Below are 22,561 nucleotides of genomic sequence, written 5' to 3'. Positions count from 1 at the left end.
CACATTCACACGATGTCACCCAATTCATCTCTAAACTTAGCCGCCTATGAAGCCAAGAAGCGTATTGAAGTGCAACGACTTTCTAACCGGCTTTCTGACCCACGTTCACCTGTCTCGAGCATTGAAACAATTTTGCAGCCCGCATACAGCGCAAAAAAAGGAGGAAACAAATTTGCCATTATTGCTAAAACAGCCGGGGGGCCTTAGAAGCGAGAGCAATCTAAAATTAAGCTCGTGCTAAGCAAGGCCAGGATGCGCTGAACTGGTCAGCACTTATCTCCGGCCAACCCACCTGGACAAGCGCGTCGAGTCCGTGTCTCCGTCAGCGAACACGCAGGTCTCTCCGCCGGCGCGCATGCCGCAGTAGACACGCACTGCATCGTCTGGCACGCCCAAATTGGGGTCCACCCAATACCAGCCGTCAGGGGAGTCCGGGTGTGCAAGCCGCAGATCGCGGCACGATCGAGACGGGTTGGGCCGAGAGCCTACAGGGCGCCGGATCTGCTCTATCTCACGACGCAAGATGTACACGTTAGCGAAGATATGCGTCAACGTTCGGTTGATCTTTTCGTACGCTGCTTCGTCCACTGGCTCTGCGGTGGCCGTCGAGTTCTTTTCATCATCGTCGTCGCTGTCGTCGCCAGTAAATATCACGTAGTCCTCTTCGGCGCTGGTGTTGTCTAGTTTTTCGAGGCTACGCTTGAACCTGTTATGTCGGTCCCTCTGGAACAGCATCTCTGGGGGAATCTGGGGCCCTTCGCCCGGAGGACCCTGGAAATCGCGCACGTCACGTGCGTTAGGAGGTTGAGCCGCACCTGGTTTGACTACCCTGTGCTTTACCATCAGTTCCGTATACGTGGCGCCTATTTAGGACTATTCTTCTCACCTGTGCTTGAACAGAGTTATTTGATTCGTGCATGTTTCGACGAGTGTCATTGCTTTAATTATATGCTGAAGACTCCCTAAGAGGAGGTCGGTGACTTAGTAAATGCCAAATATCTTTTCCTCAAACTGAAGTGTTGCAAGGACCTCTTGATATGTAACAGGCACGGCCCGTGTTGTCTATAGTTTCAACTATAATAGCCTTAAAAAATAATCTCAGGCCTGTTTCGATTTCGCTATAACAAGGTTCAGCTGCATACCAAAAGCGGGTATCTCTGCTGGAAAATTGTACGTTGTGCATTGTGAAGGTGAGAGCTATTTTACACTTTGCACTAAATGTTTTCGTACTGTGGTGGCTCAGTGCGTCTGCCGTTGCACTGCTGAGCCTAAGTATACGGCGTAACATTCCACAAGCTGCCGCCACATTTTGGAAGATCAGTACAAAAATAATTTGTTGTGACATGGAGAATTTAGCACCACAAAGTATGCTCACGTGCATTTGGACTTTAAGTGACGCCGAGGCGGAGGGCTGCGAATTAATTTCGACCACCTGGCGTACCTTGGCGCGCGATCACATCGCACAGCAATAGGGTGCTTTGGAAATTCAACTTCCTCTATATGCGGCCGCCGCGGCGGGGATTCGATCATTTGATCTTGGGATTAGCAACCAAAAGCTGAAGCCATTGCGCCGCTGCGGCAGACCGGAATGCAAAAATATGCTCATGTGCTGTGTGGTGTTTTCTAGTTAAAGAAAACAAAGAAACGAGATGAATCCGTAGTTTTCACAGCGACTTCTATCGCAGCCCATGCGTAGCTCGGGACGCTGGAGGGATATTGAGTAGGTGCTTTCCTTTTCACACGAGATCCTCTTAACAGTCTGACCTTTACAGAGCACAGGAGATTAGTTGTGGTACTGGAATAAGCGGCTTTCATAGCGACCATCTGTCGATTGCACTGAGCTGTTTGTCTCGTTCTATTGCAAATGTAGCCAGAATAAGACTGTCCTCTTCACTCTTCCACTTCAATCTCTTGTCAGAAGCTTCTGGCCGCCATACTTTTCCGATGCCAAACTGCGGTAGTTTTCAACTCGCAGTTCAGTTTTATAATAATGTGGTCTGAAGTCTATAATAAGATGATCTAGTGTTTAAACAAGGTCGAGAGCCTAGAATTAATAGTTACTTAGATGCCTTTATTACGATAACTTCGTTCAGTTGACCAGGTGAAATTGGTGCTGCATTGACTGACATTTTTTTGTCTTGCTTGTGAAGCTATTTATTTATTTTTTACTTCTTTGTTTATTCCAATACCTACAAGTAGTCTATTGGGCTTTGGTGCACGGGGGTAAAATTGCAGTTGTTCCAGTGCATTGTTAACTGTGATATGCGTAGACGCCATCACTGCATTGACGCCAGCGTAGTTTATGATAAATCATTTACACAAATATCATTTCTAACGAAATGTGCTTTTGACCGGGGATATAACACCAGTGCGCCTAAATCCAGCATCTTTCCTGTCGAAAGATGTCTGCATCCTGTTATATTGAGTCCATCTTTTATAACACTGACCAGGCGTAAATTAAAAGTAAAGAAAATAAAAATAAATGTAATTGGTACGAGAAAATGCGAAATAGCGCACAACTAACAATGAAAGAGGCATGTCATAAAAGGTACTCACAGGAGGGCCTGCGGGTCCCTGCAACATAGAAAAGGGTAAAGAGCTCAAATTATAGGTTACGGGTGGCAAAAAAATGCGGTATTCATGCGCTAGACGCTTTATTTGCTTACAGGAGGTCCAGTTTCACCCTTCATTCCAGCTGGTCCCTGCACGAAAGCAAGAACTTGATTAAGTTGGAAATATGCGTGGCAGTGTTAGAAAATGTCTTGCAGTGGAAAAACGCAATTTATTTACCTGGACGCCTTTAGGTCCCGGAATTCCTTCGGACCCCTGCAACCCCACGCCCGCAAGAAACAAAGAAAAAATATAATTGTTGCCCAAAAGGCTACGGCTGTCACACACATTACGCTGGAGGCGTACGAAAAAAGAAGCCGAAACAATTGTTTGCATTCGAATAACACAATTAGACAGCGAGAAACTTATTCAAATGTTTATTTATTACAATAGCTTGGTAAATGAAACGTTTCCCTCTTTTCTGCTTTTATTGTACACTTCGTCAGTTAAAACAGCATGACCCACGCTGTAATTCTCTGAAACCTGTGCTCATTTAAGCTCGTTTGTGCACTTTCACTAAATAGTGCGCATTCCGAATTAGAGCCCAGCATGAAGTCACCATGCTCCGTTTTTTTTTTTACCTTAATCCGTAGCGGATAAATCAACATCGTGTTCGCAGGCACTGCCACTACCTACAGTCGACGTATTTTAAGAAACAATCCCACACCAGCTTCACTAAAAGTAACCAGGCCTCCACATACCGCCCTCAAAAACAAGTACATTTATTGTCATCCAAAGGCGTCCTTAGTCTCACTTTACGCAGGTTATCAGGGCAGCTGGCCACGGCGTCATCATTCCGCCGTCATCACGCTGTTTCTTTTTCCGCGGTATATGCTCACTTTAGGAAAGGGCGGATACATCGTCCTGCTCCCTAGAATGCTTTTCTAAAATGAACCAACATAGCTACTCACTGAAGTATATAGATGAAAGTACATAATGAAGCCAAATTATCGTGATCATTTGAGGAACGGAGCAGCCAAACACGCTCCACGAAAAGATTGACGCATCGCGTTGAAAACAGTGATGCCGCATGCAGAAAGCATGCAGCGTGTTATGCTGTCCAGATTCCAGTGTTCGCAAAAGCGATGTAGCGCGGCACCTTCGGAGCATTTCATAGCTTTATACTGTGGAGCCCAGGTTTCACACGGAAATTTCAGCTTGATATTTTGCTCACAAAACGCATTTACTCTTTTTACAATACCTTTCCGAAAGTTATAATGGTTCGCGACTATAGTTCCCTTTGCTAAGGCGGGCTGCCTCTGCCAGAATTCTTAGATCTTTAATTTTTTTGTATTTCTTTTTTACGTAAAAGACTCATTTACGATTGCGACGACTTACTCTGAAGTTCGACTCTCGTTGATGAATTTACGTTTGAAAAACTGCGTCCGAAATGCAGTGAAATAAAATATCCAGTAAATGTTTTAAGCAAAAACTGACTGTGAACGTGAGTGAACATGACAAAATCAATGTGCCAGGTGCTCAGTACATACCGGCTCTCCCTGCGGTCCATCCGAGCCTTTGGGCCCTTCCATCCCGATTGGACCCTGTAAGAGCAAGTTGCAATGAATCTTTCGTTACCTTCCCTCTTTGTAAGCACAACTTTCTGCCGGAGCGGCAGCATGAATGAAATAATAACTATCTGTCAACTCGTTCACATCACAGACATGCATACAAATAATGTATGATGTAAAGACCGTTTATACAAAAACAAATGTACTGCCGGAAGTGCGCAAGAAAAAAAAAAAGGGTGTTTCGCTTTAATGAAGAATGCAGGTTCTCGAAAAAATTGCAATGATGCGGGAACGCTAAAAATCACAAAGTGGCTGGTTTGCATTAATCAACGCTAAGGCTGGTTTAAATACTCCCCGACTTTGCTGTGTACCAGCACGAAGAAGCGGCAATGACAGTCGTACCATATAGCCTCCACCCAGCCCTCGCACTCACTCTTGCGCACCTAGATCACGTGACCACAGCTGGCGCACTCCCAGGAGCGCCCTATATCCCAGCCTCATGAGTACCTGCGGTCCAAGACCACCGGGACAATATTGTCTTTCAGTGAATATCGGAGTTGCGCTTATGGCATACCACGACGTGAACTCCGCAGCTTTTCACCCCAGAGAAAATACAGCACACAGCTTCCTCTACACAACAGCGAGAAGAGCAAAATAAATGATCGAGATGGTTTTCTCACTTGTAGAAGGCACTTACTCCGTGGTTCTTTCCTGCCACCCCAAGGCATCATGACTTTAAGCTACGGAGAATTTTCTTGATATGTGTATAAGAACTTCTTTCATACAGCACACAAGAAAGAAAGAAAGAAAGAAAGAAAGAAAGAAAGAAAGAAAGAAAGAAAGAAAGAAAGAAAGAAAGAAAGAAAGAAAGAAAGAAAGAAAGAAAGAAAGAAAGAAAGAAAGAAAGAAAGAAGGAAAGAAAGAAAGAAAGAAAGAAAGAAAGAAAGAAAGAAAGAAAGAACCTGGGCTCCTGGAGGTCCTGGAGGGCCGGTGTCACCGCGCTGGCCTTTTTCTCCCTTTTCTCCGGTGTCTCCCTTGGCGCCTGTCCTGCCCAACAGGCCGCTGTGGCCCTGAGAATCAGATCCGTAGATTAGGCGCACAAGCAGAGAGCACATTGTGAAATGGGCGTCAGTTCATTAGTTTAAAGAGCTGTGCGCTTGGACTGTAGGTACAAAGGTTGGCGTTATGAAACTGCTCGATCCCAGGATTACACTCCGAAGTTTGAGTGTCTGCACTCAACACATGGCAACTTAAGTGTAAAGCTGGCGCAAACAGGCCCCTAGCGCGAGCGACGTACTTTTGTTGCTGGCAAAACCTGATATCCGAGAACATGTGCGAGCGACACTAAGTGATTTCGACACCAGTCTGATCAAATACAGAAGCTAAGGTCCTCAGACTACAGTTTTGCATTTCGCTGAAGCAGTAAGCCTCAGGAGATACTCGCTGCCTGGTGACATGCTTAAGCTTGGTGCTCATGTATATGCAGCGCAGCGATTTTTTCATCATTTAGCCTTTTCTGCGCTTATCTGCCGTGTCATATGTAGAGTAGACAACCAGAGTGGTGGCCGATTAACCTGCTTTTTTTTCCTGCTTGGACGAGGATTTCTTGGTTGTCACAACCGAGTATCAATGTGTAGATGATATGTGCCTCCCATAGAACTTAGACAAAGTAATGCGGCTCCTCTTTTTTTTTCTCACGAATAATTTTCAAGCAGTGAAAATCCCCAAAGCAGTTTCAAATGTTATAACCCATATTAACTGGGGAGAAATCACATGATGCCTAGATCATGCAAACAATGCTAGGGTGAAGCCTATACCTTCAGTCCTCGCTTGCCTCGGTCGCCCTTCATGCCCTTGTCGCCTGGCGCGCCCTGAAAAGAAAGAAGAAAAAGAATGACACATTTCAGGTCGAGTGTTAACCCAATCCAGTTCAGTACGCGCAAGACGTACAGTGTTTTGTGAGACGAAGCACCGGGACCAGAGACGCAAAGTGGCTCGTACTTGAAAGCTCTTTGTGTAGGAATGCAGTCTTGGGCATTTCGCTGTCCACGGCGCTGGCTCATTTCAAGCAAGCTTTGATCAGCCCGAAACCGTTCACACACTTGAGAAGCAAAACGCAGCGAAACTTTTCCGCTGCTCGCCCTAATTGAATCCTTTAAGCAGCAAGTATGATAGAGCTATTTGTACCCCTCAAATCTCCTCAAACGCAGCAAAGCGGCACAGTCGACCCGTTGAGTTTAAAACAGGTATTGGTGTCACATACCACGCTTCCAGGTTGGCCCGGTGCTCCCACCAAGCCCGGAGGTCCGACGTCGCCCTGCGAGAATATATATATGTTGCTGAATACTTCATCTTTTTTTTTTTTCAGTTATCAGTTTTTTTTTTCAGTTCAGCATGGCTAATTTGAAGGTGGAGAGCTTTTATCCATGCACACGATAGATTAAAATGGTTCAGGCCCACTGTGTACCTCATTCCTGTACATTCAAATTGTGTTAACAGCCGAGACTATTGTTATCTAGAAAGAGAAATACATCGTAACAGATTACCTCCTCGTAAGCGACCACCCCGGAGGGCGTCAAGCAAAACCTTAGTTTTCAACCTCCACCTAGCTATCATATGCAACTTCCCATATACACAGTCGATGCTCATAAATAGCACTACCGAGCAGCTAGTCTTAATCTTACTAACAATATGAATGTAGTTGATACGATTATAACAGCTTTTATATATAGTCTCATCATAACAGCCTTTATAGTTGAAAATTTTTCAGAAATCCGCATCCCCGAAATCACTTTCGGAGCGTGGAAGAAATATGAACTTATGATTTGTCGGAAAGTGAGAGTACGGGCTTTTAGCCAACTTGCAAATGAAACCAGTTATAACTTCTTACCACTTCGGTGTTTTTCCTGGTTACTTTTTTCATGCCATGGGATGCAATTTGTTTCTGTTAATATTTCGGCTGCGCAGGGAGTCGAACACGGACAATTATGACGTGTATTGACGGAAGCTACTATGAGATCGGTTATTTGTTAAAACCAACCAGTGGTTTATGCGCGAGTTTCTAGAAATAACGAGTTGAAAGCAGGGCCTACCCATTTCGGCGTCCTTTTCTTACGCTCTCTTTCTAGCATATCAACGACCTTAAGCAACTTTGTTTTCTAATAAACGGCATGCTATATACGCGTCACGACACTCACTGCAGGGCCAGGTGACCCTCTCAATCCAGCCGGTCCTGCTGGTCCTGGTGGACCCTGCGAAATGGTAGCATTTCACTTGTTTAACCCTTGCAAAGCGCATTCAACATAAATACAAAGTAGCGACTAAGCGAAAAATAAAGGCACGATAAAAAAGGGACTAACCGGTGGCCCCGTAGAACCCTGCTGTCCTTCCGGTCCAACCTGACCTTTGTCTCCTTTCTCTCCTGGAATACCGACGTCCCCTTGGAGGCCTGCTGGACCCATCGGGCCCTTTGGACGATGGGAAAAATCAATAAGGCAAAAACAGAAAAGAACAAACGCAGGCCAAGTAAGTGCAGCCAAACGATACAAGGACAGATTTTGAAATCTTTCCAAAGACGGAAAAGCTTGAAGCGCATTATGAAAATTTTATATACAATATGACCAGACTCACAGTTTTTCCAGGGGCTCCAGGGATGCCCATCTTTCCCATTTCGCCTTTCGGGCCCTGGAAGGTTAACGGCCGCACATTAATTGGTTTTTCCTGCCATGCAAAACAAGCTAGGTCATACCATTGGACCCGGCTCTCCTGGTTGACCATCAACTCCATCCGCCCCTCTTTCCCCCTGCGAAGAAAAATAAGTACAAGCATATCGCACAACCGCTAGGCGCTATAAAAAGATTAAGACAGTAAAACATTCCCTGTTTTTGCATACATAAATTTCAAATCAAAAAGTTCTATCTTATTCTAATTTTCACCTTTATTCCGGGCAGTCCCGCTTCACCCGATGGTCCCGGAAATCCTGGTGGGCCCTGAAATGTTTGAATCCATAAAGAACTACAGCACAGGTGAAGGGAGAAACTTATCGAGAACCGTTCATTCGCCTGCTTTACTCACTCCGCGTATTCGTAATAAGTTGCTGTCATGCTGCACTTCAGTTTTTAAGGTTTTAAAGTTTGAAATACTTCTAGTTGACTTGTACTACTTCTAGCTGACTTGTACAGAAGTGCATACCTGCCACAACCTAATCGTGTACACAAGAACATGCATACGGATATTCGTACCGTATGAATTCCTATTTTTTATTTCCGACAAGCACAGCGAGACATCGGGTGGCCGCAGCTAAGCCGTGAAGAGGTGTAGCTACGATCTCCTCATAAAAAAAAAATAAAAATCAGCCTGCCATGACATTTGAATTCACGTTACGCCTATGCCAAGGAGCTGCCAACTCGGGTCGCACCTTTCATATGGGAGGGTGATATCAAAATCAACCTGCCAGAACCGTTTGCATTCTCGTTACCTCTACGACACGCAGGCATGTCCGTACGGCTTGGTTTAAGCGTGACTTTATATGTGGGCTGGTAGCTTAGGCTCCGGCGCCGTACCCTTAAATGATGAGCTTAAGTGCCCTTAGACTGATATGGCGTGATAGAGGAATAATGTAGCCGGCAAAAGAAGCTTCCGCCATTGCTTTCGCAATTCAGCTAGGGTTAACCAGAGCTAAACAAAACTATTTTTTTGTTTGAAACTGAGAACAGAGAAGGCAAATCATGTAGCATATTTCCGTGTCCAGCTTTGCTTGCACACACACACACGCGAAGATAAAGGCACCACTACATCTATCTAAAATATAGCAGCGTCGCAAAAGCAGCTCCTAGCGTCACCTCAAAGCAGCGTGAAATCTACGTGCTAGCCGCAAATGAGAACAACTTACAGCCAAAGCGGTAATTAATCACCGGCCATTCTAACGTGCAAATTGTTTTGAATATTCAGCTCCTGGTTTCCTGACGACCAGCTATAACTTCTACAATGCTCGCGCACTAAAATGATTCACATGCACCATATGCGCACTTTGTCACCTACGGTTATCCGCTCGACAGCGATTAACGTTGTCTAGCGCCCCCTTTGTTCGTTATTTGATTTACACACTGCACTGCAACACAGCAGCCGAAACATAATGCGGGGCTTAAGGAATTTCAGGAGGAAAATGAAGTTGGCCTCTATCGATACATTACGCCAGTTTAATTGGGGAAAAAAACGCGCCTCTGACTAAAACAATGGATTCTGTGTTACAGAAACTGCCTGAACATAAAATGCACAATGCACAAAGCAGTCGCAATCGTCGGTCAATTTCGCAAGTAGGCTAAGCTGCGGGAACTTCAACGCAGTTGTTCGGTCGCGGATCTCTAAGGCTAGGCTACAACGCCATTCACTTGCGCAACAGTGATCACGGAGTCCTTTTAGTGTTGACGTCACGAGTTAGAAACGAGTAGCGGGACAATTTTATATGCAATTTTCGCAGCAACAAATGCATCTTTTGTTGCCGAACAGGCATCAGCATAGCCCGAAAGCTAAATGGAATATATAATTTTCTAATACTAAGGAAATACTTTGGATGGAGTCGTCCGTGCCCTCTTAAAAAACCTATCTAAAGTTAATCAATGAGAAAAAAAAATGGAAGATATGACACATGTGTAAGATACACCTTTGCACGTATCTCGCCTCCGATACGAGCCACATGTTAAAAATGACGTAGGCAGCCACAGTCACCGCAGTGGCTCCCTACGTACTTGGGATAAGGTTCACGATAAGTCGCATATGATGGCAACGAGGATTGATAAATCATTACGTAAAACGCCTCTGAAAGCTCTCACCTTGCCCTATTCCAGTGCGTTCTGATCAGTCGCTCACCGCCCCCCCCCCCCCCCCCCCCTAAATATACGTTTTATCAAAAGCCCTATGTTGATTCAGCTGCAATGAAAGTCAACCGTTGCCCGATTTCTTGCATACAAGAGGAGAGCGCCGTCACAGACGCTTCTCCAGAAACGAAAGTATTTAGGACGCGGCTCCAAGATTCATGGTTCACCAAAGATTGTGTCCTTACCTGTGCAGTACCACCTCTTATCTATGCAGTCGGACCTTTCCCGGCAGCTTTAAATCTGTTATAGCGGCCGCCGATGAACATGATGCTCAGAAACTATCGTCAGGGAGTGCCTCTGCAGGCCGTCACAAGGACATTAAAGAGTAATAGAAGTTTGCCTGCATCAATAAGCTACTGTTCTGACATGAAATTCTTTCACATAGCTTTCACGTGAAATATGGAAGCCAGGAAAAGCCAAGCAACCGATTTCTAGTGAGAACAGTAATTGCCCAGGGCTCTCTCTCTATCCTCAGTGACTTTTGTCAATTGATTTCATTCTTGCTCCTCCGACATAACCAAGGAGAAAAGGCTAACAAGCGCGAACAAATTTACCCGTGCCCCACCTACTCGCCGCATTTTTGTCGCTTCATTTTTGACAGCTAAAGGCAAAAGCCACAATTTCAGCTGAGCCCCCAGATATCTTGAAATTAGGCTAGCTTACATGTTTGCTTGCCATGTAAATATCTTCCTTATTCTTACGCTTTTTTTTTAATAAATTTAAGCGCTTTTGACTTAAAATATCATCTTTTAGCATATTCGATTGCCCATGGTTCTATTATTGCAGCTTAACTTCTGAAGTTCAACATAGCCTGCTTACTAAACGGAATAATTCGCGGTATTCTCTTCTGTTATTCGTGCAATTGGAGATAAATTTTTTACCCACCGCCCTTGTGAGAGAGAATATATATCAAAATGCTGTACAATCAACTGCGGACTCTTTTTTTTTTTTTTGCTACACTTGATCTTCCAGCCTATACTTGGCTTTTTTTATTTTTGGTCAGGCACCTTCAGGCTCTAGCATGATCGCTAGAAAGCAATTAATAGTGCGATATGGCCGCTCGATGCAGAGACTACTGTGGTTGTCTGTGCACATGACTGATTTCACTTTTGCGTATATTAATGACGTGATACTGGTCTGCGGGGCCTTATCGTGAAGCTTGCTGAAGAAGCCAACTACTTTAGGTGGACCTTTCTTTCTTTCGTTAGCAAAGTGACGTGCCATACGGTGCCACCAGGGCTGCGGGGGAATTTTGACCAAAGGGACTCACGGGTGATCCTTTCGGCCCTTCTAGTCCTGGAGGTCCTTTGACTCCCGGTACTCCCTGGAGACCAGGCTTCCCTTCCTCACCTTTCGGTCCCGGAGGGCCCCTCGGTCCCTGAAACCGAAGTTTGATGCAAGGCAATAAGAACGATTCATAGTGTACCTGACGTATGTCCTGCGTATTATTTTGAAAAATAAAAACCCCACAGCAATTTTACAGCTCAGACAAAATTTTTCAAGCGTTCCGAGAAATAATGCCGCCGGAACCGGGATGCTCTGTGTTCGAGGGGAATAAGACGAATTGAGGATGTTTGCATGGTTACATGTTAGAAAGGTTAACCGCTGGGTTTCAGCTTTCGCATAAAAGGGAGGGAGGAATAGATCAAGGGTAGAAAAAAATAGGGGAAAAGAACAGTGTCGAAAAACTTCTGGAAGGTCACTTTTTTACCACCGCCCATTCATGTACCACCCAATCATTCACTTTCGGAGAGGAATGGTTGGTGCATTAATGGCTCCGTCAGTGGCTATCGAGCCAACTGGAAAGTTGAAGTATAGCGTAATCGCCCATGTATGATAGCGGAACGGCTCTGCTGTTTCGTTTTCACGAGGACATGAGAGATAGTTTGATTTCTGCTTGACGCCTATAATGACAAAGCTAGGAAGTGTCAACTGTAATTGTGCCGACGCCCGGTCATGGGCTCACTCCAGTAACGGCAGCATTTGCACGAAATTTGGTGCAGCCGCCCTGGCTAATCGGGCTGCTTTATTCTGGTCGTTCGTTTCGGAACAACAGCAGGGTGAATTCCCGTACCAACTGGAAAAATATGTCTTTTCGGGAGCAGGTGCCGCCCCGATCAGATGTTTGCTGGCGCTCGCTACATTCGCCTCGAAGAAAATCGTGCATCTGGAGTGTCAGAAAATGGGGTGCCTACTGGAACAGCAAAAGATCAAAGAAAATGTGGAGCGTTCAAAGATCAGCGCATACCATAAAACATGATGCTCTCCGTCCTGTACGTCGCACAAAATAATTCTCTTAAGCACCTCCAGGATGACGCCCTTTAAAAGTAGCGTGAAGGCGTCCACCACTCGAAGATTGCACACAAAGAGTGAAGAGCAACTGTTGGGTACACGAACAAAGGAAACAATCTTTAAATGCATTTCATCACGGCATCAAAAAAAGCGCGCCTGCAGCCAGCATGATCTCGAGCGCTGGCCGTTCTGTTATTTTTATTTCTGCAGAAAGCCATTCTAAACAGGCTTTTGTTAGAGCGCAAGAATAAAACGCGTATTTTAGAAACCTTGTATTGCGTAAAAAGATTTGAACTGATTCACAAAGGTAGAATTTCGTGATGAATCAACTATATAACGCAGCAACAGGACAAATGGTCACGAAAGCGTGAGCCTTTCTGACTTTTGTGCTAAAAAAATTATATCCGCAAAGCAGCGCTCAACAAACAAACACGAAACGCGCATGAACACGCCGAATGGTCCCTGCGCATACGTACTGGTTCGCCGTCTTTACCCGTTGGACCAGGAAGGCCAGGCGGGCCGTCGTCGCCCTTCTGACCTTGAGGACCTTCGGGTCCGGGAGAGCCGGGTATACCTTCGCCGCCCTGTTGAATAATTAGTGCATGTAGGTTTCGAAAGTGGCAGTCTCCACACATATTTAGCTTGGTGCCAAATAAAATACCATCGTTAAGGTTACACGACGCGAAGGTCACTGTACTTATTGTTTTTTTTTTTAATATAGCTATAATGTTCACAGAATGAAACCCCTCTAGACAGATCAAATTGACAGTCGAGTATATCAACATGTTTGTATAGATACCTGTCCGGCTCAGATTGTTGGCTTGCAAGCATTGGGTAATACAATCTCCATTCACTAGCGCCTTTTAGCTTTCTAAAGCTAAAAAAAAAAAGATATATTGAGGCCATATACGACGTTACCTTTCCAGCACAAAATTAGCGAATTCCCTAACCGTTTTTGTTAGGCCAAAATTATTGCCATCATTCTCTAACCTTGTCGTTTATGTACAGGAATGTATCTAGAAATCATATAACAGTATTTTACACACGGTGAAATTGAAAAACAAAGCTCCTGCCTCACCTTGGCTCCGACAGGGCCCGGCTCACCGGTCATTCCTGGCAGTCCGGGAGGCCCCTTTTTGCCAATGTCTCCTTTGTCGCCTTTAACTCCACGAGGTCCAGGAAGACCCTGAAACGGTACACCAAGGTTAAGTAAAATGAGCAGGTTGGATGATAATGAGCTACTCCGGCATCATCCACAGGCTGCTCTGATGACACATTCAACTCGGATTTGAATTTACGGCCTACTGAAGCACACACATCTGCTTCAATTGTTAAAGCGATCGAAGTCAGTGGTTAAGGTAAAGTCTCGTTGAAGCGGCGTTGCGAAAACGATGTCGATGCGCTAAGCTTTCGGTGGTGCAGAGTTGGGCTCTTATAACACGCTGAGGAAGAGGAATGGGAGTGACAGGTAATCTTTACAGTGGTGTTTTTGATAATAACTCTCAGTGATGAATACGCCCGCGATTGAACAGATTAGACGATGCAGAAAACAAAACCGTTTTTAAACTCATTGAAGCGCTGCGCTGTGTCCACGCGTTCTGTTGTCTGCGTCGCTTTCTGAGCTAACAATTCCAGCCAGACACGCACAAACTATCCAGCAGAAATGTTCTAGGCTGAAAAACTCCATGCGTGCTAGAGGTGAAGGCTTTATTCTAGCATCTGAGTGCAAACATAAGACAGGATCCCTTTTAGTTTTCGTCAACTAGATTTCAGCCTCTGTGAGATACCGTAGCCATTCTTTAAAACAAATTGGAAGCAGAGGTTGCTACAATTGGGGTGGTGAATTCTTAACTACCTGAGTGAGGAAATCAGCCAGTTTCCAGCGTGGCTAACCCCATGCGTCTTGTTCCTAGATAGATTCTCAACAAGAATACGGCGTAGCGGATGCGTCAAGGAATAACTGGCTATGGTAGCTTCGTGAGCGGCATGCCAGCTCGCGCATTTGCAGTGGTGTATTTGAATATATCCTTGTCATACCGTGAAGAGGACAGTCTATGACGGTGTAAATCTTGTCCAACCTGTTACACTTTTACGCACATCACGGCCGTACTGAGTCCAACAAAAATTACCAGAAGACCAGCCTACATTCGAGTGATATTTGCTGCGTGGAACTGTTTTCTCTCGGAATATTAACGCACGTATGCTTGACCATTCAAAGCAGAGGCTCCGTTTATGGTGCTTGCGCCTGACTGATTGTAGGGTGGAGCCTCTCTTACTTGTGGTCCCGGTGCGCCTGCCGAGCCGACGGCGCCGATGGGGCCATCTTCTCCTTTAGTCCCGCGTGGTCCTGCGGGACCGGGAGGACCTTGCTCACCGTCTGCACCCTGCGGCGAAAAGATACAGCGAGGAGCAAACATCAACTCTACTCTGTCACTATGAAGTAGAAGGGAAATCTTCCGAGTGAAAACAATGTGCCTATGCATGCTGTGCTAATTTTGTTCTCTGCATTTGTACTTGAAGTGCGAGCACTCTTAAAAAACAGTTGCTACAGTTTGCCTTTAAAGACAAAAGCAAGGAGCTGTAATGCTCAATCGAATTAATGACAATTCATCAGACATACAACATTTATTGATTAGGTTCTACGAGAATGACAGTGCGAGACAGTAACAGAGACCAGCTGACATTATCAGACTAGGAAGCGGTGAGAATAACTGGAAACGCTGGAGGCTTCTTTCACTTGCATTTGGCCCTCTGGTCAGAATAATACTTTCTCCTGTTAACACAAGTGGACGGGGCCAAAGTTTACCTCAGTCTTCCGTAACTGCGTTCGTAGGCTGAACAACAACTTCTCGGGGCGGATTCCTCATCCAAGCAGACACTCCGTGATTGGTGGATCACGGTATTGTCTCCAAAAGCGATGTTAAGAGGGCACTGAGGACCACTCCATACAGTTGTGGTTTTCAGTAAAGATACATGCCCTTGCTATTCCTGTTTATGTTGAGGTTTGTCTGGCAGCAATAGACATATTTATTGTTGGGGAAAATTGGATTTAAGCTGAAACATTTGTTTTTGATTTTTCCACCACTCGGTTTAAGCTAGAAACTTTAGGACCGGAAAGCACGGCGTGATCATCGTTGCAGGTGAATGGTGGTGCAGCATAGCATCACAGATGCATAGCCAGAACTGCGCAAATCCTCTCGATTTGCTTGTAAAAACAGTTGGTAGTTGCAGTACCAGTATTTCTTTTTATATCTTCTTCCTCGTACAAGCTTCGTTTTCAGTATAAGTTTTCTATATACAGTGCGGTAATACAGGCAAACTTTAATTCTTCCCCTTGGGCCAGCTTAAAGGCTTGCAGGCAAAAGTTGGTATAAGGCCCTACCCGCTTTGTCAACTCCTTGTGAGCTGACTGACAAGACCTTGCAGTCTTCATGAGGCGTACCGCGCCTATGTGTTTGCGTTTTAGTGCCAGATTATTGAGCGAGAATACTAGGCCTCTTATATACTTTATTTTTATACGTATTCTAATTTATTTCAAAATCATTTGGACGCTAGTTTTACTAGCTTGCGGTACCACGTTTTATTCTATTTTTCTGTGACTGATACATGTGTAACCTCAAACGCTTACGTTTTGTATGTTGTTATTAAATAGTTTGCAGCCAATTACTGAATCTAAGGTGATATAATAACCTAGCGAGGTTATCTAATGTTTAATATTTTTTCTCTATTCTGTAGCATGACTAGAATTTGAACTTTCAAACCGCACGAACAAAATTTGTTGCTCAATGAGATCTAGTTTCTCAATATTTTAAGGTTTCTGACTGAATTTAGGACACTGCATAAAAATAAATTCCATTAGAATATAAGCTTCTAAGCTGTCATTAAGAACGAAAGGGTGCTGAATTAACGTTTACTGCGGGCCCCACCTGCATTTCTCTTTCGCCCGACCTGAATGTACCTTCTGTCGCCTTAAGCGTTGGTTTACAAATATGAATCATGCATTCATAAATATAAACAGAAATAAAAAGACATTAAATGAATTTTCTAATTTAGCCAAATGATATTTACTAAGCTATAATGCCATTCCGTCCCAGCTGCACGAAATGGGAATAAACAGCTAAAAATGATTTGAGCTACTAATTTCATAATTAATGTCCTATTCAAGGGACCATGAAAACTCATTCATTTATTGCTTCAGCCTTATCAGTATGCTCCTTAAGCTTATATTTAGATTTGCAGCATATGAACGCTGAAGATAAAGCGCAGGAATGAGATTGTACCTTCCAGCAGCAACAAAATAACAATCAATGTTCTTAGACTAAGCAACACCCATGGTTTCGTGCCGCCTTTTCAAAAGTGTAATTCAGGCGTAATAAAAAAATAAAAAAAAACACCATGAACTCACAGGTACTCCAGGCTCTCCTCTTAATCCTTGAGGCCCAGGTGGACCTGGGATGCCCTGGAAATATTGCGAGAGCAACATACCTTTTTATTAAGCACTTGCTATAAAGGCACAGCACAAATAGTGTAAACAACCATGCAGCTTCTTCGACTGGGAAAACATACGATTCTTCTAGATTGACCCCAGTGCAGACTGTGGCTCCTCGCTCGCGCCGTTCGTCAATCGCCAGCCTCTTGACCATTTTATTTTCGTGCCGAAATACTTTTCAGCGTATAAAATATGCTACGTAAGAAGTATTATTTCATACAAACCAGGCCAGGTGAGGCGCCCGCAACATAGTTAGCTGTAACAGCCAGATTTACATAAAGCAATGCGCATTACATACGAAACAACCGCTCAAAAGCGGCAAAGATATAACACTAAAAACAATATCAAGCAGTAAAATTACTAAACCTTCATGAATATAGGATTGATCTTACGTTACCATTTAATTCCTTCAAATCAACATATAAAGCATTCCTAAAGACCATATAATATATTTATTGAATACAGGTGCACCCTTCCGACTCCAAATAATCAGTCTTCGTTTTTCTTTCTGATTTTTTCCCTTGAAGTCTATGTCGTCATGTTATTTGCTGTCAAACACGCATCCATATTTTTATTGCATTTTTCTTCTCATCTTCGTGCTGTCACATATTCTCTTGTGTGTTTGTTTCACCACAAAGCGCTGTTAATCTGTTATCTGTATTGTGCGTTGATATGTATCTTATATATCTTTTTTTTTTTCATTTGCTGTACAGTTAATCAGGACGATTCCCGTTGTATGTATCTGAACGTGTTGCCTGTTGCGAGCTGCACATGGCAGACGAGGCCTTGTCAGGTTACACGCCTTTTGCCTCGTTTTCCAATTTTACTTGAAATGAAATAAAGTGAACTCAAGTGAACTTGAAAGGAAATAAAGGCATTGTTAATCTGCTTGCAGTAATCAATATGAAATTGCAAATAATGACAAAACAGAGCAATTTACCGTGTCTCCTTTGCCTCCTTTCAGTCCTTTCTGTCCAGGAAGGCCAGAGTCACCCTGTATAATTAAAAACAAAACATATATAGTAGACGCTTATACGAACATTGCCGACATGCCTGTCACAAATTTTTCAAGTGGAATTTCCTGGCTAGAAGATGATCAACCACTAATGTCATCTCGTGCCTTACGCAGCCGCAAGCCGAAGCTCGACATTTACATTGCTGCCGGGATATATCTCCGCCTTACCTGGGGTAGTGCATTAAAACGATTTTTTAAATCAAATAAATTCAAGAAAACATGTTTCATGCTGATGATGATCTGATTTCAAAGACGTGATGGGATCTGCGGCCGAAGAACGTTATGCTATAACTCAAATTTATATGACGTGCAGTCAAAGGCTCACTTCCTAAGCAATGCACACCATATAATCTGAGCGCCATGATAAGGGCAAAGCTTGGGCAATCATTGGAAAACAGCGTTTCTCATAGCCTTGTCGCTTTGGGACGTAAAACTCACGCACCAAACCAAGCCGTGATTTTGGAAAGGGATGGGTCACTTGTAGCACTGCGGATCGAACACAACACCTCCCGCACATCACGCGGATGCTCGAACAACTAGGCCACGGCAGTGATAAGTTTGTTACGCGCAGAGCGTCTAAAGCGACTGAGACTAGCCTCGCTGCATTCTGCAAGAAAAAAAGCGCGGAATTTTCTTTAAAATAAAGATATAAGAGTAGATATGATCGCAGTCAGCTGGTAACTATAATACGGTTTCGTATCTAACGAGGCAGTCAGTTGGCAGTAACAGACAATATGACTTACATTGTCTTTGACTTTACATGACTTTATGACTTCGAAATCTTTCAAAATCTTAGACTTTCTATACAGCGCAACAACAGACCACGCTGCCGCCATTTTTGTAGCGAATAATCTAAGCGCTCAAGTAGTGCGTGAGAAAGTAAAGTGCATTTGTTGTATTTACTCGATTCTAAGTACTCCATTATTTTCACGATCGTGTAGCCAAAAATATGGGGAGTGGGAGGGGAGGGGGTATTCGAAAATATAAAATAGACATCCCTCCTCCTCTCCATGTTTTACATAGATATCTTGACGAGGCAGACACGAGAAATAATTTATTTGGCAAACATCTTCCGCAAACGCGTTTGCACTGCACTTGATGTTCAAGCAGTGGCAGCCCTCTTCAAGCTAATTCCGACTTCCGTACGGATCTCGAACAGTTGATACCACACAACGCAACGCGGACCCGCGATGTCTGCGAAACCTGCCAAGGTCCGACGAATGGCCGCCAATTCTAGGTCCTCGTGACAACATGCTGATGCAGTAATCGGGGTCTCTTTCAGTCAGCTCTTGCCCTTCTGCAGCACCAGCTGTCGTGTAGTCTCTGAATGCAGCAACACAATAAGTGGAGATCGCGCCGCGTTCATCGCACCCCCTCGGTCTCCAACGGCTCTGGCTCGACTGAGTGACTGCGAGCAAGCGCGCTGGAAGCCTTGTCTACGCTCTCTTCCTCACAAAACAGGTTCCTCACAAAAAAGGCTTAGGTTCGCATGTAAGCATTTTTTTTTTTTTCAAACTTTTTTGCGAAGCTAGGGGGGGGGGGGGGGGCGAGGTGCTTAGAATCGGGAGGTGGTTAGAATCGCGAAAATATGGTAGATGGCTCGAATGAGACGTATTGCATGGTGCTCCCACAGTGCACACCGAAGCTGTTAGCTGTGACTGTTAGATAAGTATGTAAACTTTAATCATAGTCCTTGTCCAACTGCATAGCGATCGCTATGCGGTCCACGTAAGCCATCCTAGAATTAGCGTCAAGGTTAAGACTCCTGCCTGGATGTCGCCCATCTATTTATCAATTATCGTTGCCTGTCGCTCCCGAGACAATGCCGCCCCATTCGCTCTCAGCAGGCACAAGCCATACATTTGAGCGGCAGCATGCGGGGCTTCTGACGTGCGGCCTAATGCGTGAAAACTTTAACATAATGCTTCGTTTCAGTGTATAACAGAAGCTGAAAGTGTTTGTATTGAGAAAGTATTTTGATATTTATTCTCTTGGTCTCCGGATGAGTCAATAAGTTTGCGACTGAAAATCACTATAGTACACTACTAATTAAAACTTTAATAAACCGATTTCTAAATAAGTACTAAAGAAACTCCTGAGAGCGTCAGGCGACAACCAAGAATACTACGCGAATTTTAATGTCATGAAATAGAACGATAAATAATTAAGCGTTGCTTTACACACGGTGAAACGCGACGTACTTTATATAGAGAAAGAGATTTAGGGGCAACTTTTTCCGAAATATAGTGAATATTTCGGAAACAACAAACACATTAATAAAATGACTTCCTTAACACCAATACAGAGCAAACAGCTGATGAGTTAAGAGTGTGTTGGACGCAAACAACAATCCTTTCCAAATGGCTCCACATGCTGAAACGTAGCTCGGGCTCACCTTGTCGCCGTCCTCTCCCGGTGTTCCGACAGGTCCCGGTGGACCAGGAAGTCCCTGAGAGCAGATTTAAACGAAGATAAGGTTAAGCAACGACATACTGCCTCCGTTCAAGTGAAGTTAAATGTGCAATTCAGAATTTTATCACAATAACACATTCATGTGCTCCCGCCGGAGTGGCGCAGTGTTTAGGCCGCTCGACTACTGTGCCCAAGAGAGCGGGATCGAAACCCAGCCGCCGCTGCCGCTTTTCGATGGAGGCAAAAAGCAAGGCGCCCGTGTGATTTGCGATATCAAAGCCTTGGTCAATGCACGTTAAAGAACCCCAGGCGATAGAGATTATGTAAAATAGTGTGCGAATCTGCACGCAAGAGACATCAGCCGGCTGAGCGGACGCCATGTTTGCGAATGGCGCAGCAGCACTTAGCAACACGGCTCCGCGGCGTTGTGTTCGTGCGGATTTTCTCTGTTAATTAAACCAATGAATAAAGCGTTTCTTGTATTTTCCAGACAACAAAGGAAGTACTGCCTTTCCAAGTATTATTAAATATTATCAAAATATTCAAACAACGCTCAAGCATTTCAAGAACTACTTGCTGTTCTTCTTCAGCCTTAACTGGAAGAGAAAGTCGTAGGTTCTGCACTGGTGTAAAAAACTTGTGAGGTGGAGTATACATGTAGTGCACTTGGATATACTGAAAAAACAATGCGCAGCCACATTTTTTTTTAGCACACTAATACAACAGTTCAATTTCAAGAAAATACCATCCTTTTTTTTTTCTTGCTCTCCTGCTGTCGAGATCTGCTCAAGTATGTTGCAGGACACAAATTGATGCTAGAAAGAGGTATTGGCAAACCCACTTATTACACTAATATATGCGAATCCAACGATATCAGTAATACATTAAATACTAATGAGGCAGAGAGCACCAAATAAGCAACTGATTATTGATAAGATATTGTCATGAGGTCTCACCCTTGCCCCTGGTAGTCCATCACGGCCAAGAGGACCAGGACCGCCAAGGTCACCCTGTCATGTAGTAAATAAAATACATGGTTTTTCGCACCACCAGTACATTGTGCATTTCACAAAAATGACTTTCGACCAGCAAAACAGATAAGCAATGAGACCGAAATTTGGCTTTAAACGTCATTAATATATGTTTTTTTTTTATTACGAGTGATTTGAACAGGGCATCTCTTGCTACGGGTTACTGATATGTTATCCCGATTGCATGACACTAAACTAAATGCTGGCAAGGCAAGGATCTTGCCCGAACTCGTGCACTCAAGACCGAATAATAAAGCTTTCTTTTCTTTTCGTTCAAAAAGACTACCTGTTATCTTGTGCTGACACTTCGCAATACTCATGCCGTTTCAACAGAAACACCATTGCGTCTTGAAAGTGCATGTTGCTTGTTTCGTCGCGTGGCAACATTGCGTATATTTGTGTTCCGATCAAACTGAGCAGCACCCTCAACACTCCCGCTCACCTTGTCACCCTTGGGGCCTATAGGCCCAGCTGGGCCAACAGGACCGCTGCGTCCCTGCAAGCGGGGGAAAAAATATAAGCAGGTCGTCGAAACTTCGATATCAGCTCGACAAGTGATCACCAAGAGAGACCCCTTTAAATATGCGTGACTGCGGTGCATCCCAATCAAAGATATAGCAGCACTGAAATAGCACGAGACAAAGTTTGGACCTTCAACAAGAGAGGAGAGAAGAAAATTTGATGCATACGAGAACTTAGAGAGTTGGGCTCGAAAGGACCTAGTACAGCGTAAATATATATATATATATATATATATATATATATATATTTGACTACCACACAAGGTACTGTTAAAGGCTTGCCTGAAAACCTGCAAAACCTAATACCTGAAGCAAAGGCCTGCCGAAGAATTATTAGAAAGCAAAGTAACTAGAAAGTAGACGTTACGAGCTAGGGCGGCACCAAGCGCCCATAAGGACTCCCAATGGACGAAAACAGCTCCGAGCAAGCTGAAAAATGTTTGATAACGAGGGAAGGCCTGCCGGGCATAGTTGAAAACAATACCGCACAGCCGAGACTGAATCCAGAAAGAGGGCTTCCTAACAGGCGTCATAAAGGGATCGAGAGCCGACTCTTTTGGGTCGACAGGCCCGGAAGAATCGCAAGGAATAGTACGGAAAAGGGAGGACTTAAACAGCGAAGTACACCTTCACCCACTATGCTACTTCGAAACGCACCCGATGGAATCACGGTAAATTTCAAAATACCTATTAAGTTATTAGATGTAGAAGTCATTATTTTATTAAATGAATCTAATGCTAAGGTCAAGACTTATGCACGAGGTACATACATAATATGCAAGTCTTAAAACTGCTCAGATACGG

The 22,561-nt window shown here is 44.2% G+C and overlaps 1 protein-coding gene across 1 annotated transcript in view; it reads right to left on the bottom strand.

Annotated features, from left to right (window-relative positions):
* LOC146203944 (uncharacterized) overlaps positions 1-22,561 on the bottom strand; it is a 105,328-nt gene that overhangs the window by 4,857 nt on the left and 77,910 nt on the right. Inside the window, exons 36-57 of the mRNA XM_084585986.1 lie at positions 21,679-21,732; positions 21,162-21,215; positions 20,189-20,242; positions 17,719-17,772; positions 16,695-16,748; positions 14,566-14,673; positions 13,368-13,475; positions 12,766-12,873; positions 11,268-11,375; positions 8,057-8,110; positions 7,870-7,923; positions 7,752-7,805; positions 7,481-7,588; positions 7,319-7,372; positions 6,385-6,438; positions 5,939-5,992; positions 5,084-5,191; positions 4,101-4,154; positions 2,791-2,826; positions 2,667-2,702; positions 2,557-2,574; positions 293-771 (exon numbers count right to left, since the gene is read on the bottom strand). Of these exons, the coding sequence (XP_084442112.1) occupies positions 293-771; positions 2,557-2,574; positions 2,667-2,702; positions 2,791-2,826; positions 4,101-4,154; positions 5,084-5,191; positions 5,939-5,992; positions 6,385-6,438; positions 7,319-7,372; positions 7,481-7,588; positions 7,752-7,805; positions 7,870-7,923; positions 8,057-8,110; positions 11,268-11,375; positions 12,766-12,873; positions 13,368-13,475; positions 14,566-14,673; positions 16,695-16,748; positions 17,719-17,772; positions 20,189-20,242; positions 21,162-21,215; positions 21,679-21,732 (1,865 nt within the window). The remainder of the gene's footprint in view (positions 1-292; positions 772-2,556; positions 2,575-2,666; positions 2,703-2,790; positions 2,827-4,100; positions 4,155-5,083; positions 5,192-5,938; positions 5,993-6,384; positions 6,439-7,318; positions 7,373-7,480; positions 7,589-7,751; positions 7,806-7,869; positions 7,924-8,056; positions 8,111-11,267; positions 11,376-12,765; positions 12,874-13,367; positions 13,476-14,565; positions 14,674-16,694; positions 16,749-17,718; positions 17,773-20,188; positions 20,243-21,161; positions 21,216-21,678; positions 21,733-22,561) is intronic.

The sequence above is a fragment of the Amblyomma maculatum genome, chromosome 1 (genome assembly GCF_055883805.1).
Source record: "Amblyomma maculatum isolate TAMU_Amacu chromosome 1, ASM5588380v1, whole genome shotgun sequence".
Lineage (NCBI taxonomy): Eukaryota > Metazoa > Arthropoda > Arachnida > Ixodida > Ixodidae > Amblyomma > Amblyomma maculatum.
The sequence above is the reverse complement of the archived record's forward strand: the minus strand, read 5'-3'. Positions and strand labels throughout refer to the sequence as shown.